At 40.3% G+C, this 21737-nt stretch overlaps 1 protein-coding gene across 9 annotated transcripts in view; it reads right to left on the reverse strand.

Moving 5' to 3' along the window:
* The window catches only part of APBB2 (amyloid beta precursor protein binding family B member 2), a 556523-nt gene that overhangs the window by 333474 nt on the left and 201312 nt on the right, over positions 1 to 21737 (reverse strand). The window contains exon 4 of one of the 9 annotated variants that reach the window (XM_075346987.1): positions 13751 to 13820. The exons of the other annotated variants lie outside the window; for them this stretch is intronic. Coding sequence (XP_075203102.1) covers positions 13751 to 13769 — 19 coding nt within the window. The 5' untranslated portion in view covers positions 13770 to 13820. The remainder of the gene's footprint in view (positions 1 to 13750; positions 13821 to 21737) is intronic. 9 annotated transcript variants of the gene reach the window in all.

The raw sequence follows: 21737 nt of genomic DNA on the forward strand, positions 1-21737 counted from the left end.
GATAATTCTTAATGACATTGGCTGTATGTTTGGGGTCATTTTCCTGCTGCAAAATAAATTTGAGTCTAACCAGATGCCATCCTGATGGTATTGTATGATAGATAAGCATTTGCTTGTATTTGTTGGCATTAAGGACAGTATTAATGCTGACCAAATCCTCAACTCCTTTTGTTGAAATGCATACCTAAACGTACAGTGCCTTGCGAAAGTATTCGGCCCCCTTGAATATTTCAACCTTTTCCCACATTTCAGGCTTCAAACATAAAAATACAAGTTTTAATGTTATGGTCAAGAATCAACAACAAGTGGGACACAATTGTGAAGTTGAACGATATTTATTGCTTATTTTAAACTTTTATAAAAAATAAATAACTGAAAATTGGGGCGTGCAATATTATTTGGCCCCTTTGAGTTAATACTTTGTAGCGCCACCTTTTGCTGCGATTACAGCTGCAGTCGCTTGGGGTATGTGTCTATCAGTTTTGCACATTGAGAGACTGAAATTCTTGCGCATTCTTCCTTTGCAAATAGCTCAAGGTGAGTGAGGTTGGATGGAGAGCGTTTGTGAACAGCAGTTTTCATCTCTTTCCGCAGATTTTCGATTGGATTCAGGTCTGGACTGTGACTTGGCCATTCTATCACCTGGATACGTTTATTTGTGAACCATTCCATTGTAGATTTTGCTTTATGTTTGGCATCATTGTCTTGTTGGAAGACAAATCTCCGTCCCAGTCTCAGGTCTTTTGCAGACTCCAACAGGTTTTCTTCAATAATGGACCTGTATTTGGCTCCATCCATCTTCCCATCAAATGTAACCATCTTCCCTGTCCCTGCTGAAGAAAAGCAGGCCCAAACCATGATGCTGCCACCACCAGGTTTGACAGTGGGGATGGCGTGTTCAGGGTGATGAGCTGTGTTACTTTTACGCCAAACATATTGTTTGGCATTGTGCCCAAATAGTTCAATTTTGGTTTCATCTGACCAGAACACCTTCTTCCACATATTTGGTGTGTCTCCCAGGTGGCTTGTGGCAAACTTTAAATGACACTTTTTATGGATATCTTTGAGAAATTGCTTTCTCCTTGCACTCTTCCATAAAAGCCAGATATGTGCAGTGTACGACTGATTGTTGTCCTATGGACAGACTCTCTCACCTCAGCTGTAGATCTCTGCAGTTCATCCAGAGTGATCATGGGCCTCATAGCTGCATCTCTGATCAGTCTTCTCCTTGTTTGAGATGAAAGTTGGGATGGATGGCCGGGTCTTGGTAGATTTGCAGTGGTATGATACTCCTTCCATTTCAATATGATCGCTTGCATAGTGCTTCTTGGGATGTTTAAAGTTTTGAAAATGTTTTTGTAACCAGATCCGGCTTTAAACTTCTCCACAACAGTATGACGGACCTGACTGTTGTGTTCCTTGGTCTTCATGATGCTCTCTGTGCTTTAAACAGAACACTGAGACTATCACAGAGCAGGTGCATTTATACATAGACTTGATTACACACAGGTGGCTTATATTTGTCATCATCAGTCATTTAGGACAACATTGGATCATTCAGAGATCCTCAATGAACTTCTGGAGGGAGTTTGCTGCACTGAAAGTAAAGGGGCCGAATAAAATTGCACGCCCCAATTTTCAGTTATTTATTTTTTTAAAAAGTTTAAAATAAGCAATAAATTTCGTTCAACTTCACAATTATGTCCCACTTGTTGTTGATTCTTCACCATAACATTAAAATTTGTATCTTTATGTTTGAAGCCTGAAATATGGGAAAAGGTTGAAAAATTCAAGGGGGCCGAATACTTTTGCAAGGCACTGTACTTGGAACCACCACCATTTTTCACTGTTGCCAGCAAACACTCATTATTGTACCACTCTCCAGTTACAAAGTGCCAAATATTTCAAATATCGACTCATTAGTCCAGAGAACCTGCTTCCATTTTTCTGCACCCCAATTCCTGTTTTCATACACAGTTGAACTGCTTTGCCTTGTTTCTATATTGAAGCTATGTCTTTGTGGCCGATCTGTAGATAGGTGTAGCAGAGCCACAGTGGTTGCTGCCAGTGCTGAGTTTATGGCACTGCTGGACATCTTCCCATTTCAAAGGGAAATAAGCATGATGTGTCTTTCATCTGTTACAATGTTTCATTGGCCAACCATTGTGTCTAGGTTCCTCAACGCTGCCCATTTCTTGGTGCTTCTTTAAAAAGTGCTTGAACAGCACATCTTGAAACCCCACACTGCTCTGATATCATTACACAGGACAGACCTTTTTGATGCAGTATAACTACCTTGTGTCTTGTTGATGTGCTCAGTCTTGCCTTGGTGTATAAACTGTGACTGTAATTGTCAGGCTTCCACCAGGGTGCGCAGAAGCTGAATGAAGATAGAACTCCAAAGTGCAGTTAGACAAAAGCCCACAAGAGGGCACAAGCACCAGAAAGAGTCGTCAGCAAGCCTAAGGGGTACTTTGCACACTACGACATCCCAAGCCGATGCTGCGATGCCGTGCGCGATAGTCCCCGCCCCCGTCGCAGCTGCGATATCATTGTGATAGCTGCCGTAGCGAATATTATTGCTACGGCTGCTTCACATACACTCACCTGCCGTGCGACGTCGCTCTGGCCGGCGAACCGCCTCCTTATTAAGGGGGTGGGTTGTGCGGCGTCACTGCGACGTCACGCGGCTGGCGACCAATAGGAGCGAAGGGGCGGAGATGAGCAGGATGTAAACATCCCGCCCACCTCCTTCCTTCCGCATAGCCGACGGGAGCTGCGGTGACGCAGGTAGGAGATGTTCCTCGCTCCTGCGACTTCACACACAGCGATGTGTGCTGCCGCTGGAGCGAGGAACAACATCGGACCGTCGCGTCAGCGTAATTATGGAATTCGCCGACGCTACACCGATGATACGATTACGACGCTTTTGCGCTCATTAATCTTATCATCTAGGATTTACACACTACGATGTTGAGAGCGACGCAGGAAGTGTGTCACTTTCGACATGACCCCACCGACATCGCACCTGCGATGTCGTAGTGTCCAAAGTACCCCTAAATCTAAACCAGGATGTCCCATCAATACAGTGGAAAGCGAGCAAGCTGTAAAGAGGTGGAAACAAAAGGGTCAGGAGCCGAGAAGTCATGTCAAAAGCCAAACAGAGGAAGAAGAGCATAGGTCAGGAAACATTACCGAGGTCAGAAGCGGGGACAGAAAGTAAGTACAAGGGTGGGAGGAGGCAGACACAGAACGGGACAGGGAGTACAATGGAATGGAGGTCAGGGAGAGGACAGCTGGGTAGTGGGACCGATCAGAGCTAAATCACAAGAACCAGTTGCGCACGCTGCAGAGCAGGAACTATTATTGGCACCGTTCCAGAGGAATCCACACCATAATAAAGCAGTGTGAGCCTCAGAAAAAAGCACAACTGAGCATATGCCACCCACCAGACTTAACCCCATCAGTGTCCAGCTATAGTCATGACAGTGATACTGTTTGCCACAACCTCCCCTTTTTAGCATACGTTTGGTTCTTCCTCACAGTTTTAATCTTACCACACAAGTGTTTCTCTTTCAGTTAATGAATGTGTTTCAACCTGCATATGGAAATGATGCTCATTATCACCTGTTTGGTAGAATTGGTTTCCTTTACACCAGACTATAATCCTATAAAATCACTGACTGCAAGTGTACATACAAGAATTAATATTGTTTTGAAGACAAAGGGCGCTCACACCAAATATTTGTTTGATTCAGATTTCTCTTTTGTTCACTTGCTTTGCATTTTTGTTAATTTATAAAAATAAACTATTAACACTTATTTTGAAAGCATTCTTACTTTGCAGTATTTATTATCCACACCTGCCTAAAACATTTGCACAGTACTGCATGTGTGCATATATATTTATATACACACACAGTACTCATATATTTGTATTTATATTAATTCTGTTGACATATAATATCATTATTGCAGTGACTATTTTCCAGAGAGGTTCTTCAAGTGTAAAAATATATAATATATAGCATAAATTATAAATATAAAAAACCCATAAAACATGATCGCACTATAAAATGCATGATAATATCATGCTAAATGAATTCTGTGTATCGGCATATTATTCAATGGAAATCATTTTAAAAGGATCATTGCAATAAAATGCATAAAATTGTTACCTGTGTGGGTACTTCAAGCATGGGAAATGTCAAGCAACAGTGAAATTATGCATAAATTCACATTTTTATGAAGCGTGCCGCCAATTTCTGAGCCCTGATTACAGCTCTTTCAGTAATAAGAGCTATTCTCCTCACAAGTAAAAAGGAAATTATATCTATAATAAGATGATGGATTTTTAAAGCCTTATTTTAATACTGTTCACTATATCTGGAACAGTAATAACCTAAGCTTCATATTTTAGCCAATTCACCCAGTTCTTTTTATGACTATGCTGCTTCCCTGAAAACCTACCACTTTGCCATTAATTTGCAACGCACCTAATAGGAAGGTCATAAACATTAATTACGGACAGATATATTTCCCGACCTCTCTATTAATAAACAATGACACTAAGCCGACCATTAATTGGATATTAATGGGAACCGATAAACTGCAGCCACCACCAGTGGGCTCTTAGATACAGTATTCTGAAATGCTGTATATAAGAGCCCAGGTCGCTGTGTAGAACATAAAAAATAAAACACTTTTATTATACTCAGCTGTGAGGTGGTCGATTCCGATGGGTGTCGCTGCTCTCCGATCTGGCACTTCCTCTCTGCGGCGATCTCCATCCTCCTTCTACCCAGCCCAATGTGGATGACATGTCCTACATCATTCACACAGGCTGGCATTGCGGTCCCGCGCAGGCGCACTTTGATCTGCCCTGCTAAGGGCAGATGAAAGTACTGTAATGCGCAGGCATGAGGAAAGCACTACAATACTTTGATCTGCCCTGAGCAGTACGGATCAAAGTGCACATGCGAAGGACCACAATGCTGGCCTGTGGGGATGATGTAAGACACATGATCCACACTGGACTGGGTAGAAGGACGACGTCAATCACCGCAGAGAGGAGGTGCCAGACCGGAGAGCAGCGACACCCATCGGATCAGACCACCCCCCAGGTGAGAGTATTATAAAAGTGTTTTTTACGTTATACAAATCAGCCTGGTCTCTTTTATACAGTATTCTAGAATGTTGAATATAAGAGCCCACTGGTGGTGGCCACAGCTTATAAGGGCCAAATCTGGTGACAGGTTGCCTTTAAATACTACTAGAGTCATTGAGTTCACCCAGACCACATGTATCCCCTATAGTCCTCTGTTTTGCTCCAGACCTTTACTGCACATTGCTTGTTCAGTAGCTGATTTTGGATAGCTTATTTTTAGACCAAGAAGGGGAAGGTGAAGTCAAAATCATAAAAGACAATTGTAGTGTCAAGAGAGAAAATCATGACTCAAGTCAAGTAGGAGAGGAAAGTCAGAGGTAAAAAGTATTGCAGTTCATATGTAAAACTAGAGTCAGGTGGGGTTTTTTTGCATAAAATTTGAAGAAAAGAAAAAAACTGAACAGCAATGTTTGAAAATAGCCTAAAGCAGGGGCGGACATATCATTGGTGTAAGGCTGCTTTCACACTATGTTTTTTTAACATGCGTCATGAACTTTTTTTGCTGTAAAAGTGGATCCTGCTTTTACAGCAAAAAAACGCATGCAAATGCATGTGTTATTTTGCAGGATCATGTCACTTTAAGTTTATGGGCGGGCATTGGAGTCATGTGATCGGGAGTCAGTGGAACTGAACGTGATAGACTGGGAGGCGGCTTCTGACAGCTGCAGAGGCTCGTAACCAAGGTAAACATCGGGTAACTTGCTTGGATACCCGATATTTACGTTGGTTACGAGCAACCGCAGGTGCTAGGAGCCAGGCTCCCCGCTCCCTGCACACGTAACCAACGTAAACATCGGGTAACTAAGAGAAGCGCTTTGCTTGGTTACCCGATATTTATCTTGGTTACGAGTGACCGCAGCTCTCAGGCGGGGGAGAGGGAGAGGTTGAGAGAGGCAGAGAGGGAGGGGGAGACAGACAGAGAGGGAGGGGGCGAGAGGGAGGCGGAGAGAGACAGAGAGGGAGGGGGCGAGAGGGTCTGATCACCCGAGGCTGGTTTCTGGGCATGCTCAGTAGAGCAGGCAGGATCCTGTCTATCAGCATGCCAGTGTTCACATGCGTTTGCATGCAGTATAGTCAGGATCCAGCAATTTGCAGTATTTGGACGCAGCTCAAAAACGCTACAAGTAGCATTTTTGAAAAATGTTAAAAAACTGCAACTCGCTGGATTCTCACTATAACGCACGCAAATGCAGGTGAACGCATGTTGACGTGAGTCCATTGCAAATGCATTGAAATGAAAACACATTTGCACTGGATCCGTTTTTGCGTTAAAAAAACGTTCATGACGGATGTTAAAAAAACGTAGTGTGAAAGCAGCCTAAGTAGTGTGAAAGCAGCCTAACCTGTGCACCCGCACAATGGCCCAAGATGTATGGGGGCCCTTCTTTACCTCCAAAGTTGATGGAATTGTGCATTTTGATGAGTTGTTGGACTGCAAAGGGCGTATTTACTGTTTGTGCACAGGGGACCTTTCCGTCTGTGTACGCCAGTGGCCTAAATGTCACTACTTATTTGGACTAGTCGATTTAATTTTTTCTTTTCTTTTTTTTTTTTTTTAGTTACCAAAGGCCAGAAACTTAGATTCTAATGCCTAATGCCATTACTGTACCTCTATATACCAACAATTTTTTAAGGAGGTATAAGAGTTATTTTTCTCACATGAATCAGACAGAAAATAAATTGTGGATTGTTCCACCAAAGAGGATAAGATAGGAGGTATCTTCTTCTAGAAGGATTGCTACAAGGACAGAATTTCTGGACTGTTGGGCAGACTTTATGCCCACACCCATCTCACCATATGCCTCAACTCCTGCTACTATTTTCTACTTTATTTATCCCGGTCCAGTGACTGCTAATTCTATAAGGAAGAGGTTTACCCAACTACACATGGACTAAGAAGAGCAAGACATGGTGAACTGTGCATGATCAGCTACCAATGCAGGCAATACTGGCAGCTGTGTCCAATGGCAAAATGATTTAATTAAAGTTAATAGCGAGAAATCTAGGTGACTGAACATCTAGATAATGTTCAGAAAAATAATTGTATTAAAAAATGTACTAATATTTTATTTAATATTGATATAAATGCAATTTTGATGTAAATACTGGGTGATTCCCCTGCTATTTTACGTGGAAAAATTGCTGTAACTTCTAAAAGAGATGGTCGATTGCACTGAAATTTGAACTGTACATACTTTGGTTCATGAGAAGTAAGAATGCCATGAACCTCAGCGGCAGGGATGAGAAGTATCCTCACGCCAAGTGGTCTCACCGACTTGTCGCCTCACCGGTCATCTCCACTATGAGATAGACTTGCTGCACATCTTTATGAATGTTGGTAGTTTGGGTGGTGCTTGAATTTCACTCCTGCTGAATTCCTTCTTTATTTGTTAACAATGTACATATATAGTTTTAAAGAGCGTGTTTTAACTGTGAAAACGTAGTGGAAAATGGAGTACTTAAAAAAGTGCCAAACTGAATTTCTAAGGAAGTTTGGAAGTCGAAATCCGCTGTCCAAACTGTAGATTCTGTCATTGGCGAATATTCCGGAACGTACAGGAACAATACTGGATAGGCATGATGGGGGACATCCGAAAAAGTCTTAGGAAACAATTCATGATGTGAAACTGTGACTTCTGGCATCTCCACGTAAATCGTTGCACAGGCTTTCCTAGGAGACAGGCATGTCATATTCCACATGTCAACGAGAAAATAATTTGTTTTCGTAAGTGGTTCCAGACATTCATTGCTGAAGAAGAAAACATATTGGGCTATACGTGGTAAAGTGACAAAGCCTGGCTTCCTCTGTGTGGCTACGTCAATTCACAAAACATCCGTATTTGAGCAGCTGACAAGCCGCAAGAGCTTTCCGAGACACTGCTTCATCCAGCAAAAGTTGTTGGTGTTTGGTGTGCCATTTCCAGGCGGCATTTAATTGGCCCAATGTTTTTTGAAGCAACAGTGACAACAGCAGTGTACATGGAAATCTTCCAAACCTTCGTCAACCAGCTGGACGATGTGGACCTTGGAATGGGCTACTCGCAACAGGATGGTGTAACACGTCACATGTCGATTATCAGAATGACAGTCTGTGGCCACTAAGATCGCCTGATTTAACATTGCCTGATTTTTTCCTTTGGAGGTCATTTGAAAGGTCGGGTGTACAGTAACAAGCCACAGGCACTCCGAGAGAACATATAGGAAGAAATTTAAGCTCTGACCCCAGATATCCTACAGAATACATTCAACAATATGGAATGGCATGTGAAGGCGTGCTTGGATGTGAACGGTGGACAATTTCAACATCTGCCTTAAAACATCAGTTTCTCATGAATCATACGGTAGTATGTACAGTCCAAATTTCAATACTATAGATCATCTCTTTTAGAAGTTACAGCTATTTTTCTGGATAAAGTAGTGAGAGAAACACTCTGTATAAAGGCAGCCAGAACAGACAATATATGCAACCATTTATTCTCTGTGTTTATAGTAATACATACATCACCAGATTGTACAAGTACCGGATGTGGTGCAGTAGAATAGTCCATTATATTTCATATGGTTGGCTCATGGGAGGTGGTGGATTAAGCACACTTGCACATTATGTATTGTTTGGGGAACCACCACCCTCTTTCACGTTACTTAAGAACGTTCGGAGGATCCCCAAAATGTTTTGTACATTCTGGTGAATGTTTGCATTGTCTTTGCATTTGCTGAGCAAGAAAAATTTCTCATCATCATACCAGCGCTTTGAGCAATTGTTTCTTTACCTGCAACCTTTGTCATCGAACTCCCCTTTTAATTAAAAATATGTCAGAGTACATAGTGTTACAGTTAACAATCATGAGAAACCCTTAGGGATTACCTACATAGAGATTGACAGCAGTGTGGAAGAAACCACATATAAATATCAATCAGCCCCCTGTCCCTGGGTAACAGATAAAAAAACGTGCCATTAGGACTTATGCACATTGTCATATCATGGCTCTATACAGAATTAAATTCAGTTCTTTAGGAAATACTGTATTATCCGCATATGTCATTGACATTAAATATATACAGTTAGGTCCAGAAATATTTGGACAGTGACACAAGTTTTGTTATTTTAGCTGTTTACAAAAACATGTTCAGAAATACAATTATATATATAATATGGGTTGAAAGTGCACACTCCCAGCTGCAATATGAGAGTTTTCACATCCAAATCGGAGAAAGGGTTTAGGAATCATAGCTCTGTAATGCATAGCCTCCTCTTTTTCAAGGGACCAAAAGTAATTGGACAAGGGACTCTAAGGGCTGCAATTAACTTTGAAGGTGTCTCCCTCGTTAACCTGTAATCAATGAAGTAGTTAAAAGGTCTAGGGTTGATTACAGGTGTGTGGTTTTGCATTTGGAAGCTGTTGCTGTGACCAGACAACATGCGGTCTAAGGAACTCTCAATTGAGGTGAAGCAGAACATACTGAGGCTGAAAAAAAAGAAAAAATCCATCAGAGAGATAGCAGACATGCTTGGAGTAGCAAAATCAACAATCGGGTACATTCTGAGAAAAAAGGAATTGACTGGTGAGCTTGGGAACTCAAAAAGGCCTGGGCGTCCACGGATGACAACAGTGGTGGATGATCGCCGCATACTTTCTTTGGTGAAGAAGAACCCGTTCACAACATCAACTGAAGTCCAGAACACTCTCAGTGAAGTAGGTGTATCTGTCTCTAAGTCAACTGTAAAGAGAAGACTCCATGAAAGTAAATACAAAGGGTTCACATCTAGATGCAAACCATTCATCAATTCCAAAAATAGACAGGCCAGAGTTAAATTTGCTGAAAAACACCTCATGAAGCCAGCTCAGTTCTGGAAAAGTATTCTATGGACAGATGAGACAAAGATCAACCTGTACCAGAATGATGGGAAGAAAAAAGTTTGGAGAAGAAAGGGAACGGCACATGATCCAAGGCACACCACATCCTCTGTAAAACATGGTGCAGGCAACGTGATGGCATGGGCATGCATGGCTTTCAATGGCACTGGGTCACTTGTGTTTATTGATGACATAACAGCAGACAAGAGTAGCCGGATGAATTCTGAAGTGTACCGGGATATACTTTCAGCCCAGATTCAGCCAAATGCCGCAAAGTTGATCGGACGGCGCTTCATAGTACAGATGGACAATGACCCCAAGCATACAGCCAAAGCTACCCAGCAGTTCATGAGTGCAAAAAAGTGGAACATTCTGCAATGGCCAAGTCAATCACCAGATCTTAACCCAATTGAGCATGCATTTCACTTCCTCAAATCCAGACTTAAGACGGAAAGACCCACAAACAAGCAAGACCTGAAGGCTGCGGTTGTAAAGGCCTGGCAAAGCATTAAGAAGGAGGAAACCCAACGTTTGGTGATGTCCATGGGTTCCAGACTTAAGGCAGTGATTGCCTCCAAAGGATTCGCAACAAAATATTGAAAATAAAAATATTTTTTTTGGGTTTGGTTTATTTGTCCAATTACTTTTGACCTCCTAAAATATGGAGTGTTTGTAAAGAAATGTGTACAATTCCTACAATTTCTATCAGATATTTTTGTTCAAACCTTCAAATTAAACGTTACAATCTGCACTTGAATTCTGTTGTAGAGGTTTCATTTCAAATCCAATGTGGTGGCATGCAGAGCCCAACTCGCGAAAATTGTGTCACTGTCCAAATATTTCTGGACCTAACTGTAGTCTATGCATGTATGTTGCACTGGCTCATTCAAGTACTGGAAAGTCCTCCGGGGGCAACATTCTGAGCTGTGTGCACAACCATGTTGTGGAAGTGCTCTGTATAGATTGATCATAGACCCTCAGAATAGTTTCCTCTGGTTGGCCCAGGCACACCAGTTCATTTTTGGTATAACCTTGGACCACTAATTGTGAAGCCCAGGTACCAGCTTAGTCTATCTGTTGAGGTCCCAGAAGAAAAAGGTTAACAGTTGAGATCCCCTGAACTCGAACATAGACCTATGAGCGGACCTGTTAAAGATCGGTTTGGTGGGTTCATCCGGACTTTAGATAAAGTCTGGTTTAGGACCCGGATTTGTCCTGAACCCCAATAGAAGTCACTAATTGGGCAATTCGGGTCTTCGCCCACATGCAGCCAGCCATAAGCCGAGCAGTTTCGGGTGCGGGTGGCCACATTACATCCGATCACAGTGTTGTTACCCCCAGTGCGCGCCGTTCGGAAACTGCAAGCGGCTCACACTGGGCTAAGCACAGAGTGTACCCGAACACAGCGATGTTCGCATGAGCGGTGTTCATACGTAAAGCAGTCGAACCCCAAACCCAAACTGTTTCTTTTTGGAAAGTCTGTGTTTGGTACGGCCATCGAACCTTGGGTTCGCTCATCTTTTGATGTGACCTATCATGACCCCACAAGTTAACTTTAATTTACAGCACACAATGGCTTAAATTACCATATAGCATAAATGTGCTCCAGGCAATGACTGTAGCAGATTTCTAACTATGGAGCCTCGACAGCTGAAAGCAAATCTTGGATTAAGAGTGGCAAACAAAACACTATTCTTGATTAACTTCCCCTATATTTTCTAAAAATGTTACAAACTAAATTAGCTCTCCCTCTCCTTCATACTAAACTGAGTCAAAGACATTTGGCTTTTGTTGATTGAAAACTCAACACAATATATGTCCTTTCAAGACGAATTACTGCAGTGTCTGAAACAATGAAAACAATGTACGTCTTTGAATGCCATACACATATTTTAATTTATGATTTGCTTTGTTTTTTGAACCTTAACCTGTCCCTTAGAACAGAGGTCCCCAATTCCAGTCCTCAAGGCCCACTAACAGTGCAGGTTTTTGAGATTTCCTTAGTATTGCACAGGTGTTAATGAAATTACCTGCCCAGGTGCTGGTTCCAACAGCAGTGCAATGCAAAGGAAATCCTGAAAACATGCACTGTTGGTGTGCCTTGAGGACTGGAGTTGGGAAACCCTGCCTTAGAAGATATACAAGATACATGGCATTTTAGAGTAATTGGGTGCAGCCAACTTACCAGCATTTTCAACACTTTTTCTGCTTATATAGGAGGCATACTGCATCATAGTGGGGCACCGAATAATGCACATATAGGTAGCCCACTTTTGCCTTGGTCATTTGCACTGATTGACTATACCATTATTAAATTATTTATTTTACTCACTTATATAGTGCCATTAAGTCATCAGTGCTTTACAGACATCATCATTGCTGTCCCCATTGGGGCTCACAATCTACATTGACTATCAGATATTTTTTGGAATGTCGGAGGAAACACAAACATGCGGAGAACATACAAACTCCTTGCAGATGATGTCCTTAGTGGGATTTGAAGTCAGGATCCATGCGCTGCAAAGCAACAGTGTTACCCCCTGAGCCACTGTGCTGCCCACATGAGCTGACACAAATGGTACTTGAGAGATTTGTAATTACTTCATAATTTGGCTGATTGAGAGGTTTCTTGACCAGGGAGACCCATTCTCTAATAAGGCATGACCCCTAGGTTACCCCACCCTCTAATAAGTCATGAGCCCACAGGGGACCCAACCTCTAATAACTCATGACCCCCAGGAGACCCACCCTCCAATAATTCATAACCCCCAGGAGACCCAACTCTCTAATAAATCATAACCCCCAGGGGACCCTACCCACTAATAACTCATGACCCCCAGGGGACCCCATGCTCTAACAACTCATGACCTCTAGGGGACCTCACCCTCTAATAACTCATGACCCCTAGGGGACTCCATCCTCTAATAACTTATGACCTCTAGGGGACCCCACCATCAAATAACTCATGACCCCCAGGGGACCACATCCTCTAATAACTCATGCTCCCAAGGAACCCCACCCTTTAATCAGTCATCACCCCCAGGGGGCCCCACCCTCTAGTAACTCATGACCCCCAGGAGACCACACCCTCTAATCAGTCATCCCCCACCCAGGGGGCCCCACCCTCTAGTAACTCATGGCCCCTTTAAAGGAACTCTGAAAATGGTATTCTAAACAGAGTATTGCATTTATGGAAATTCTCACAATATGGCCTGTTGGGGTTATGTACAAAAGATCTGTCACTAGATTTAACAATAAAAACTGCATACATTAATAAAGAACTCTTTAGGACCAGATGAGGCAGTTGTACTTACTTTGATAATCCATTTCAGAATAGCTGTATAATTTTGATATTAAAAGGAGCATTTTATACATCCAGGCAAAGAGTGAGTCCAATTTAGTCAGTCTCTACCCACCCAGCCTGACTGACAGCTGCAGAGTGAGTAGTGAATAATGTATAGTGAAGTCTGGGAACAGATCTGCTGTAATGATCAGACTGGGAACACTGGATAAAAAGAATAGAAGTTTTGACGAGTAATGTTTAGAAAAGATGTTCACACTTCAATATGATAAAAATATGAGTAAGGGTTTTTCTAACTAAAGATAAAAGTACACAAAATGTTAAAATGAAATAAGTGGAATGAAATAAAAGACAAATAACGAGTAAACATATGGAAAGCAAAAAGAGCGTGAGACACCAAACAGTATACGCTGAAGGGATTCTAACCTTGGAGGACTTCAGACATGGGTCACAGGGGCGTCAGCAATGGATCAGGAAATAGGTTAAAGTTAGCAATCTGAAAAGAGGGATGATGGGAAAAATTAAAAACAAGTAAGTGTCTAACATATAACAAATAAATAGGTGTGAAAGGGAACAAAATCCACAAAACAAAAATCAAATGTAAACTAAATCAACTGAGGATAAAAATCTTACAGGACTGCAAAGAATAATTTCTTCTCAAGCCAGTCTGATAAAAAAGCAGCGCTAAATATGTATGAACAGTTTTCTGGATTTTTCTATAAATTGAAACTAAAATGAGAAATAAAACATAATATGCAAAAAATACCTATAAAATATTATTTGTTTAGTTATTGATTTAATTTTTTTTAGTTTTTTCAAAAAAACGCCTTTTTATATTACATGAATTTTATAGGGATCTCAGAGTGTTTCTCACGCAACCCACGTTCTGCATGGCCAGCTGTTCATCGTCAAATACTTTGTTGTTCACATACCTTTTTTTTTCCTAACAGAAACATTCTCCATAATGTACAAATAAACAAATGCTTTTGTGATCACTTTGATTTATTTGAGTCTCTGTATTACATTTTACAAGCATATTTTTGCTTTACTAGAACCAATACTGGTTAAGGACATTCTGGTTAATCATACTGCAGAAAGAGCAGAAGAAAGGGCTATTGTCCCTTCACAACAATATTTAGGGTTGTGAGGAATTTAATCTCATTTTAAGATAAATGTACTTTAATTTGTAAATTGAGAGGTTTATTTAAAGGGACTCTGTCAGCACGTTTTTGCTATGTAATCTGAATCCAGCATGCTGTATGAGTTAAAATGAAGTTTACAGCCAGCAATCTCTTATCTCAAAGTCTGTTTTTGTTTACATGGAATGTTAGTTTAAGCCTCTTAACTTTATCACTAGTGGGTCTCAGCAGTGTGATCTGTACTCCGCCCCATTCTTTTATTAGCAGCTTCTGTCTATGGAAATGTAAACAGAAAGCCTGGTGTGGGTGGGGGCAGATCCTAGAGCTCTGCTACATGCTAAAAATAATATCTTTCACTTTGTCAGAATGGCTGCAGCCAGTAATCTAAGTGATACATCGTTAGATTCCGAATTTCTTTGCCTGTCTTATGCTACTTTCAAATGAGGTAGCAAAAAACTGCTGACAGATTCCCTTTAATTGTGTATTTAAAGGAAACGTATATGGTTACATACGGAAGTAGTAGTATGGCTGTGTAGGTGCATGTCTTCTAATAAAAATGATGCCTTTCTTGTAAAGATCCGATGTACCCATCATGAGAAGTCTACCGTAGTGTAGGAGCCATATGCAAATCAGGTTTAAAGTGCACTGGAATGTGTCACTGCATTTAGAAGAAGAAGTCCAAAGGCTCACTCACACCCCAGTGCACTTCTAACCTGACTTGTATATTGCTTTTATGATAGATTTCTTCTGACAGGTACATCAAGTCTCTACTCAAAAATAATATGTTTATTACAAGACAATTGAATACATACTACTACTACTACTACTACTGCCATATGGAAAACCAATAAAGAGATGAAGAGGTATAGCCTAAATGGTATAGTAAAAATATGTACTTTACTAGCAAAAAAAAAAAATTATCTAAAAAAAATAATGCATATAGGATGTTAAATTACAAAGGCTAAATACAAGTAAAATATATCTTTGTACCGTGTTAGCCAGTAGAGATAAAAAAAATTGTTCTCAGTTCTTTTAAACAAAGGATAAATAGGCACCATTATTCTGGCCCCATATGTTTCAAGTGCAAACGGGAGGGCATAGTACAGTGAGTAGGGAGGCATTGTAATGCTATATAAAGATGAGCAGAGATAAATTAGGTGAAATAAGTATTTGAGGGCCAAGTTCCTCTTTTATTTATTGATCGGTTTGAACCCTTCTTGAGCACACATTTTTTCAAGTGTGCCATAAATCTCCCTTTACTGAAATAAGTATTGAACATGTCACCAATTTTCTAAGTAAATATATTTCTAAAGGTGCTATTGACATGAATTTCTATAAATACTTTGTACAAAAGCCTTTGTTAGTGTTGACAGCTTCAAGGCGACTGCTGTATGAAGAAACTAGTCCTATGCACCTGCTGTTGATTTGTTTATCTTTCCTCCCAAAGATCACACTAAAGATCGGCTCACATTTATCCTGTGCTCAACACTGAACACTTGCACAGGGGTTTACGTGTAAATCTTGGAAATTCGGGATTCAGATGAAACCCCGAAGAGAACATTCATTATAATGAGGCAGATAGAGACACTGAGGACTTTCTATGGCCTATATTCCAGTGTTGTCTGTCTTTTTAAGTGTCTATAAAAGCGTGGTTGGCCATAATTTTGTGCACTTCTGAAAAGATGGACACCGATGAACAGAAATGAAACGGAGTCCAGAGTAACTCTGCTGCCTTTATATAGTCAATGGTCCCTTTCGGGGTGTCATCTGAATGACGTCATTCGGAAATGTAGAAGTATACTATCAAGTAAGTGCTCAGGGTAGAGTACAGGATAAATGTGATACAATAATATGTAAAGCTTCAACTCAAAAAGTCCCCAGTCATGTATGTCATCTGTCAATGGAAATAACACAGGCTTCTATGTTACAGGCAACCCAAAGGCTCTGAAAAAGCACCATGGCTTCCTCCAGAAAGAAATCCAGCCAAATCTGCACTCCCAAATCCAAATACATTGCTCTCTTCTTAGCCCGACAGTATGTCTAAACTACATATAGCATCCACGTTTTGCATTTCGGTAGAAAGGAGAGCCCTCTTAATTTACGGGGTGTGTTTCTCCAGAAGCTAAGGGCACTATAATAGCAGATTTGTAATTTTCACTCAGCAACATCCATTGCTGCTTGCTTCTGGAAAACACCCATGGAGTCAAAATAGTCACTAGACCTGTGGATAAATTTACAGACAGGTGTCATTTCTAAACTGGAGACACTTGAGGGTGAATTCTGCTCTTCTGGCAATTAGGGGCTCTGTATATGGTGTCTGCATACTATTCTAGGAAAATCTATGCTCTAAGGGTCAAATAGCGCTCCTTCCCTCCCTTGCAAGGCTCACCGTGTGGCTAAGCAGTACTCTACAACCATATATTGTGTATTGCCATGCTCAGGAGAAATTGTGGGATACATTTTGGTGCCATTGTTACCCATTTTCCCATGGGAAAATGTAAAATCTGGGGTTAAAATTCAATTTTCGTGGTAATAATGTAATTTTTTTTTTTACTGCCCAATGGTATAAGATTCTGCAACACACCTGTCAATATGATCACTGCATTCTTAGATGAATTGATACAGAAGTGTATTTTATAAAATTAGGTCACTTATGGGGGGGCTCTGCCCCTGTAACATGGCACCCACAAACCATTCCAGCAAAATAAGCACTGCCTGAGCTTTCCACTGTGCCTAAAAACTAGTTTCTTGATTATATGTAGGGTATTGGCGCACTCAGGAGAAATTGCATATCAAACTACGGGGTCCATTTTTTCCTATTAGCCATTATAAAAATTAAAAGCTGAGGCTAAAAACAATTTAGTGATAAAAATGTAATTATTCATTTTCAGCACCCAATGGTATAAAATTCTGTAAGGCACATGTGGACTCAACATGCCCATTGCACCCCTAGATAAATTCATTGAGGAGTGTACTTTGTAAAATAAGTTCCCTTATGGTGGAAAAATCTGCTTTTCTAGCACGTGTGGGACAATGTGACATTGTGCCCTCAAACCATTCCACCAAAATCTGCAGTGCAATATGGTGCTCTTTCCCTTCTGAGCTTTGCACCGTGCCTCAAAAGTAGTTTTCAACCACATATGAGGTATTGGCAAACTCAGGAGAAATTGTGTAACAAATTGTACCATTCATTTTCTCCTATTACTTTTTTGAAAATTAAAAAATTGGGGCCAAAAACAACATTGCACTGGAAAAAAATGGGAAATTTTCATTTACTCAGGCCAATGTTATAAAATTCTGTGAATTGCCTGAGGGTGAAAAATGCTCACTATACACCTGGATAAATTCCTCAAGAGGTGTATTTTCCAAAATGGGGTCACTTGTGGGAGGGGGGGTTGACATGTCAGGGGCTATTCAAATGTCACATGGTGTCTGCAATCTATTGCAGACAAAATGAAGCTATAAAATTCAAAGAGTGCTCTTGACATTCTGAATCCTGCAGGGTGCCCAAAAAGTATTTTCCCACTAAATATGGAGTTTTGATGTTCCCAGGAGAAATGGAATAACAAATTTTATGGCTCATGTTCTCCTTTTATCCTTAGGATAATTAAAAATTGGAGGCAAAAAGCAACATGTTTGTGCCTAATGTTAACAAATTCTGTGAGGCTCCTGTTGGTTCAAGGTGTACAACACTAAATTAAATTCCTTGAGTGGTGTAGTTTCCAAAATGGTGTCACTTGTGGGGTTTTTCCATTGTTTAAACATATCAGGGGCTCAGCAAACACAACATGGTCTCCTCAATTTATTTCAGCCAAATTTGCACTCCAACAGTAAAAAAAATTCTCCTTCCCTTCGAAATCCCTACCATGAACCCAAACAGTAGTTTCCCACTACATATGAGGTCGTCAGTGTACTCAGGAGAAATTACACAACATATTAAATGGTCATTTTTTTCTTGTTATCCCTTGTAAAAATGAAAAATTTGGGGATAAAGCAACATTTATGTGAGAAAAAAAATGTATTTTTTATATTTTCATGGCTCAACGTTATACAATTCTGTGAAGTAAGTGTGGGATCAAAATTATAATCACATCTCTAGATAAATTCTTTGAAGGGTCAAGTTTTTAAAATGGGCCAAGAAAATTGGAATGCACAGCAGTAATATTAATCACAAGTAGCTGTGAGGGTGCTAGCCCATAGGAAACTAAGTTATGAGGGAGAAAAGATATGGGCCAAGGAGCACTCAACTCATAAAATGTACATAAAAATACTGAATTTATTGATTTGACTCCATTAAAAAACAATAACCAACCATCATGTGTATTCTAAGCATTAAATACGTGGAATAGTAATTAAATCCATACAATAATTCACAGAGCACAAAGGTGTAATATTTGCACAATACCACAACAGTAATCAAAAAATCATTTATCCAGATGTTCTATTATCTCAAATGCCAATACCCATATGTACACAAAAAGCCATATTGTCCAAAACTAGTGTATAGTAAAGAGTTACATCAGCAAGTAATATACATGGCATAGCAATCAAGTAACATCTCTACAAAGATCTTAAATAAGTATTCGATAGAATAAATAGACATTCAATCCTAAGTGAGTATAAGAGGCTACCCTCTTCCCCTGATGAAGCTCGAATGGAGCGACACGCGTATCGCTGGGTGTTATATCCGCCATCATGTGCAAGCTTTATTTTGTCCAAAACAGCAAATAGTACATGGTATTTGGTTTTGATAGGTCCTCTCCTCCTGGGTATATCTTCAGGTAGAGTTATTATACTCACTTAGGATTGGATGTCTATTTGTTCTATCGAATACTGGGTTATTTAAGATCTTTGTAGAGATGTTATTGATTGCTATGCCATTTTTAAAATGGGGGTCACCTGTGGGAGGTTTCCACTGTTTAGGCAAATCGGGGCTTTGAAAAAATGAGATATTGTCCGCTATCTATTCCAGCCAATTTTGCGCTCCAAAAGTCAAATTGTGCTCTTCCCTTCCGAGCCCTGATGTGCACCCAAACAATTGTTTTCCCCCACCTATGGCGTATTAGCTTACTCATGACAAATTTCAGAACAAATTGTATGGTCCATTTTCTCCTCTTTCACTTATAAAAATGCAAAAGTAATATTTTTCAAAAACTAAAATGTTCATTTTTTTCCTTACACATTGTTTTAAATCCTGTGAAGCAGGAACTTCTTGGAAGTTGTTTTGAGCAGTTTGAGGGGTGCAGTTTTAAAAATGGTGTCACTTTTTTGTATTTTCTGTCACATAGGCCTCTCAAAGTCACTTTAAATAAGGTCCCTAAAAAACTGGTTTCGTAAATTTTGTTAGAAAAATGAGAAATTGCTGATAATCTTTTAAAACTTCTAATTTCAAAACAAAAAAAGTAGGTTTCAAAGTGATGCCGATGTAAAGTAGATATGTGGGAAATGTTATTTGTTAACTATTTTGTGTGACATAACTCTCTAATTTAAGGGCATAAAAATTCAAAGTTTGAAAATTGCTAAATTTTCACCAAAAGTCCGATACTTTCATAAATAAATGTAAAACGTTTCAACCTACATTTAACACAATGTGTCATGAAAAAAAAAAACATTCTCAGAATTACTGCGATCTGTTAAAGCTTCCAGAGTTAGAACCACATAAATTGACAGTAGCCAGAAATATAAAATTATAAAATTTTGCGTTGTTAGAGAGCTGAAAACGGGCATTGGAGGTAAGGGGTTAAGCAGTGCAATCAGCCTTCGGCTTCTCTGTGATGTGATCATCACTGTCATGTGATCTTTTTTGCGATGCCCAGCATGTGACCTCAGGGAGGATAGTGATTTTTACTATATACAGAAGTATTGGTGCATTGCTATATGTAATAGAATTGATCAAACAATTGCAAGCTGAAATCTCCAAATATAGTAAAAACTAAAAATATCAAAAAAGATAATTTGAGTCACCCCTTTTTCCCAGTAAAACAATAAAGAAATGCAAAATAAAAAATACACACTTGGTATTATGTCCAAAAAAATATGATCTAAGAAGTCCAGAATTGTGGGGTTTTAGTTGCTGCAACTCAAAGACAAAGAAATGCAAGAAGTGATCAAAGCATTGTATATAACCCACTATAGTGTAACAAAAAAAAAACTCCATAAACGTCACCACACAAAAGACAAGCCCTCGGCTCCACTAAGCGAAAAATTACCATATTTTTTGGATTATAAGACGCACTTTTCCTCTCAAAAATTTGAGAGGAAAATGAGGGGTGCGTCTTATAATGTGAATGTAGTTTACCGGGAGAAGGAGAATGGGTGCTGTGATGTCTGTGGTAGGGGCTGTGATGGGAGCTGTGCTAGTTACGGTGGGGGTTGTGTGGCGCAGGGCGGTGCGGCAGGTGAGATGCTCTGTGGGTGGTGCAGGCTTCAAATAATGGCGCCCGAAGTCAGCGCGTATCCAGATGAAGCTCTCGGCTCAAGATCTCATCTGCACACAAGCCTCCTCCAGCCCATTCCCAGCAGCGGAATTAAGGAAAATGGCACCCGGAGGTGGCGCATGCTCAGATTAGATCTTGGCTTGTCATTGAGCCGAGAGCTCAATCTGCGCGCGCGCCAACTCCGGGCACCCTTTCTTTGAAGACCGCACCGCCGACAGAGCATCTGTGACATTTGCCGCACTGGCCTGCTCCACTCAGCCAGCACAGTCCCCACCGCAGCCAGCACAGCCCCCACTGCAGTGCCTGCAGTATTGCCCTACTCCAGCACTACCTCTGCCCCACCACCGCTACCGCCCCCCCTCTGGTAAGACACCACGAGAGTATAAGACAGACCCAATTTTTTTTAATTTATTTTTTTTTTTTTAATCTCTAAATTTGGGGTGCGTTTTATAATCCAGTGCATCTTATAAAACAAAAAATATGGTATAATTACATGTTTTGAAAAATGGCAACTCAAACAAGATGTTGATTTTTAAATTTCTGAAAGTTTTGACACCACTTACATAAAAAAAAAATAAATTGAAAAATGTAAGTTTGTTATTGTCGTAATTATAATGACCTAGATAATTACATTTACATGTCATTTTTACTGCAGAATAAATATAACAAACAAAAATAAAAATGAACTGAATTTTTTTTCCCTTAATTTACAATACACTGTATGATGAAATGGATGATGTCATTGAGAAGTAAAACTAGTCCCAAAAAGAACAAGCCCTCATACAGGTTAGTGCGCAGAAGTATAAAAAAGCTATGGCTCTTGGAAGAGGGGGAGGA

The sequence above is a fragment of the Anomaloglossus baeobatrachus genome, chromosome 1, assembly GCF_048569485.1.
Source record: "Anomaloglossus baeobatrachus isolate aAnoBae1 chromosome 1, aAnoBae1.hap1, whole genome shotgun sequence".
Classification (NCBI taxonomy): Eukaryota; Metazoa; Chordata; class Amphibia; order Anura; family Aromobatidae; genus Anomaloglossus; species Anomaloglossus baeobatrachus.